General features: G+C 54.1%; 1 protein-coding gene across 1 annotated transcript in view; it reads right to left on the bottom strand.

Moving 5' to 3' along the window:
• DOC2B (double C2 domain beta) overlaps positions 1-1209 on the bottom strand; it is a 27983-nt gene extending 26774 nt beyond the window's left edge. Inside the window, exons 1-2 of the mRNA XM_024736082.1 lie at positions 1173-1209; positions 99-319 (exon numbers count right to left, since the gene is read on the bottom strand). Of these exons, the coding sequence (XP_024591850.1) occupies positions 99-319; positions 1173-1209 (258 nt within the window). The remainder of the gene's footprint in view (positions 1-98; positions 320-1172) is intronic.
• Between the last annotated feature and the right edge of the window lie 3434 nt (positions 1210-4643).

Genomic DNA, 4643 nt, shown 5'->3' with positions numbered 1-4643 from the left:
CACTCACGCGCCGCAGGACCGGCGGGGAGCTGAGCAGGGACCCGCACCTTCCCGCGCGTGCCCGCACTTTCTGGGCTCCGTTCACACAGGACACATACCGGTGTGCAAGGACACTTCCAGCGCACAGAAACGTGTGCAGAACTGGGCGGATCACTCACGCGCCGCAGGACCGGCGGGGAGCTGAGCAGGGACCCGCACCTTCCCGCGCGTGCCCGCACTTTCTGGGCTCCGTTCACACAGGACACATACCGGTGTGCAAGGACACTTCCAGCGCACAGAAACGTGTGCAGAACTGGGCGGAAGCTCCCACTGCTCCCACCTGCAGGACACACGTACCTGTACGGAGTTGCCTGAGGCTGCGGTGGCACCGTATATCCCCCAGTACACACACATCCCTAGCAGTACACACAAACAGCACTCGTCGAGGTGGTCAGGGGACCCAGGGCACCCCCGTCCCCAGCACACCTAACAGGACATACGAACACACCCAAAAAGTGATCAGGGGACTCAAGGCACCTCCCAACCCCCAAGCTAGCAGGACACACAGCCACACTCCTAGGAGTGCCGGACAGGATGCTCACACACGAGCAAGACATCCACAGCTGTACAAGGTCACTACTGGCACAGTCTGTTCACCATTCCTCTCAGGTCACATACAAACACACTCTCTGTAACCAGAAGTCAGTCTCTCACTTGGTCCTTGAGTAGGTTGAGTGACCCAGCCCCCGCCCGCCCCCCACGGGGACAGGGTGGGTGAGGACCTTGACCATAAGCCGTGGTCAGGAGAGGATGAGGGCAGACAGGGTGGGCATCCCCAGGGAATGATGAGCGAGGCAGAGGTGGAACGGCAGGGTGTGGCCAGCCCACAGGCTCAGGCTTCCCACATGATCGGATAACCAAACAAATGCCCAGCCCTGGCTGCTGTCCTGCTTTCCCGGGAACAACGCTCTGTTGGGAACGGCTGCTGCTTATACAGGTGTGTCCCCAGAAAGCCCTGGGCACAGACAGAATCCTGTTCACTCTCTGGTTGTCACTGAACATCAGAAATGCTTATCTTCTTGGCTGGGTCCCTTCCAGGAAAACTGAACGCAGGACCCCAAGCCTGTGCCCCTCCACCCACCATAACCCCTGTGGAGGTGTGGAGAGCAGAGAGAAGAGAGAGGAGGCCTCACCTTCATCACTTCCAGTTGCATCATTCTGGCAGATCATTGGCTCTCCCTGAACCTCAGTTTCCCCAGCTGTGAAACGGCGCTACTTCCAACCTCACAGCATCGTGGGGAGGCCGCATCTAGCACAGAGCATGGCAGGTAAGAGGTGCTCACCAGCGTCGGCTTTCCCTTCCCCCTTCCCTTCGGGAGATGAGACTCATTGGTGAGACGTGATGGAGATCCGCATGTTGTTGCACGACAAGTCCTGAAATGGATGGTGAAGGTCACCTCCCACCCTTGAAACCTACGGTATACTCTGTCAAGAGCCTTCAACAGCTGTTATCTCACTGATGCCTTTTATCACCCCACGATGTAGGCAGGGTACAATGTTCCCATTTTGCAGATGAGGAAATTAAAGCTCAGACACAGTGGCTTGCCCAGGTGACTGCTGGCCGGCGGCAGAGCTGGGGTCCTGATTTCTTGGAGGCTTCCACTGCCTCCATCCCTGCCTCTCCCTTCTCACCTCTAGAGAGCAGAGCTGGAAACACAGGTAAATCTTGCGCCCCAGAGCTCTTCTTGAGGCTTCTTGGCTGGGGACAGCCCAAACTGAGGAGGAAGAGAGAGGGGGCCAAGGGTCTTAGGGGTTACAGTAGGAATGAACCAGCCTGGGGGCTCCCTAAGGACCATCTGGGATCCTGGTAGGAGAGAAATTCAGCCTAAGAGTCAAAGGCCAAGGGAGGGACAGGAGAGCCTGGAAGCCTAACACAGTGAGTGGGTATCCCATTTCCAGGAATGCTTACGGGGCTTAGTCCTTAAATAGACACAGAGTGACATCTTGTGTGCTAGAGGTGGCTGCATCACAAAGCGATGATGTAATGACACACGGTACTAGAATACAGGCACTGAACCATCATTTCATAATTCATTCACTTGAGGAGCGCGAGAGTGGTGTCGCCGCCTTACAGACGGGGAAACTGAAGCTTCAGGAGGTATAGTGACTGGGAATGAGAGCCTGGATATCCTGACCCTGTGCCCCTTTGATGGCAAGGCTCTACCCGTGAGTTCACTGGGAGCGGGGACAGAGGGGGCTGATCACTTCCTCCTGGCTTCTTGACTTTCTGTGGGTCTGGCTTTCTGGAAGAGCAGCCCCCGGCTCTTGGCTCTGCAGGTGCTGGCTCTAGGGAGGGTCTGGAAGAAGTGGGAGTGGTGGGCCCAGCCTCAGAGCATCCAGTCAGTGAATGCCAGGATGACCAGTGGAGAAACACGTGGCGTGTCTGAGGCCAACACCCAACAGGGAGTCTGAAACACCCCACATCAGGCATTGTGACTTCTTTCCTGGCTGAGAGCGACCAGTAGGTGAGAGGCATTTAGAGGAAATGACCTCTACCCTGCACTTGGCTGGACGTCCTTGGTTGGCATCTCTGGCTGGTGTCCGTGTGCCCTGGGAGGAAGGACCCTCCCTGGCCCCGGTCTAACGTGTACCCCCAGTCTCCACCCTTCCCTGATTACTGGAGGAGCTCTGGGCTTGCTGTGCTGATAGAAGTTTCTCTGTATTGATAGGAAATTTTAACCCAAACCAGGGGCTGATGGAAAAATTCCAAGCACTTGCTGTTTGATGGAGAGGGGCCTTCTGGGGGCCCTTGTCCATTCATTTCTCTAAGAATCCACACCGTAACAAGTATTTATTGAGCACCTACCCTGTGACACAGGCTCCAGGCTGCGTCCTGCAGGGGGCCTGATGGTGAACAAAGCCCCAGTTTTCTTTCGATTCCAGATGACAGGGAGCAAATCAGGAAGGGACAGGGGAGTCATCCACTCTGGCCGCCCCCTGCCTCTTCCTCAGCCCATGCCGGCGCCTCAGCCTGGAAGCAGGTAAGTTGATGCACAGTGAGTCGATGGAAGCGGTTGCCATATAGCCCGTGGCTGCTGAGAGGCAAACTGGATATATTAAGCAATATTAAAAATGTAGCTCTTTCTGATAATTTATTATACACATTTCATAAACACATTATACTCGTCACAGTACATTTACTAGCACTGGGCCTACCAGTGGGGAAAAGTTAACACTTACCTAATGATGTTATTTCACAGATGTCAAATGTTCTTGGAGCTGTCGTGATGGGCTAAATGGCTCAGAGAGATGCTCGTCTCCTTTTCCTCCTGGGACACCTGTTTAGTGGTTTGCAGACCACAGGTCTGTCAGCACCCACAACTCCCACTTTCTGAGGCCTGGAGATGGAGGACCTGGCCCAAGGTCACGGGAGGCTGACCCAGGACTTACACCGAGGGGCTGAGTGGAGGGACTACGGCTCTCTCTCCCTCTCCACACAGGCCATGGTCTGGGCTGCCGGATTGGAAAGAGGCCGAGGTGAGAAGCTCACCTGGCAGGAGGGGCTTAGCCCGGGATCAGGCTGCCTCTGGCTGGAGATCAGATGCCAGGGAGGGATAATGCTGAATGCTTAGGGGAAGCTCCAGAAGTAACCTGCTGAAGGACAGGGTGTGCAGCCTGAGGCTTAGATGACAGCAAGGGTGAGGCAGCACCCTCTGCCCCCACCCTAAGAGGCCTGGGGACTGCTGGAGCCCAGGGGCTGGTTCGAGCGTCTTCTAGAGTGGTGTGAACGTTTCAGCATTATGAATGGGCTAGAATGGGCAGGAGCTCTAACTGGCCGTTTTGAAACTGAGAGCCAATAGCCACGTATGTTCCCTCAAAGAGCTTTGAATTATGATGCAGTTCAGAAGATATTAACAATGCAAGTGGTGGCTTCCAATTTTAACTCATTCTACTTTATTTATTTAGTTATTTAATTTTTGGCTGCGTTGGGTCTTCGTTGCTGTGTGCGGGCTTTTCTCTAGTTGCGGCGAGCGGGGGCTACTCTTTGTTGCGGTGCGTGGGCTTCTCATAGCAGTGGCTTCTCTTGTTGTGGAGCACGGGCTCTAGGCGCGCGGGCTTCAGTAGTTGTGGCACGTGGGCTCAGTAGTTGTGGCTCGCGGGCTCTAGAGCACAGGCTCAGTAGCTGTGGCGCACAGGCTTAGTTGATCCGCGGCATGTGGGATCTTCCCAGACCAGGGCTCGAACCCTTGTCCCCTGCACTGGCAGGCGATTCTTAACCACTGCGCCACCAGGGAAGCCCAACTCATTCTACTTTTGAAATTTATAAAATATTTCAGTCATAGAGAAAAGGCCTACAGTATAACATAAAGACCCACAAGCCAGCCTAAAACCAAAACATTTCAGGTTTCTCAAAAAGCTAAACATAGAATTACCATATGACCCAGCAATTCCACTCCTAGGTACACACCCACAAGAACTGAAAGCAGGGACTCAAACAGATACTTGTACACTAATGTTCACTGCAGCATCATTCACAACAGCCAAAAGGGAAACAACTCACATGTCTACCAAGAGATGAATGGAGAAACAAAATGTGGCATATCCATACGATGGGCTATTATTCAGCCCTGAAAAGTAATGAGTTCTGCTCTATGCTACAACCT

The sequence above is a fragment of the Neophocaena asiaeorientalis genome, unplaced genomic scaffold (assembly GCF_003031525.2).
Source record: "Neophocaena asiaeorientalis asiaeorientalis breed wild unplaced genomic scaffold, Neophocaena_asiaeorientalis_V1.1 scaffold129, whole genome shotgun sequence".
In the NCBI taxonomy this organism is placed as follows: domain Eukaryota; kingdom Metazoa; phylum Chordata; class Mammalia; order Artiodactyla; family Phocoenidae; genus Neophocaena; species Neophocaena asiaeorientalis.
The sequence above is the reverse complement of the archived record's forward strand: the minus strand, read 5'-3'. Positions and strand labels throughout refer to the sequence as shown.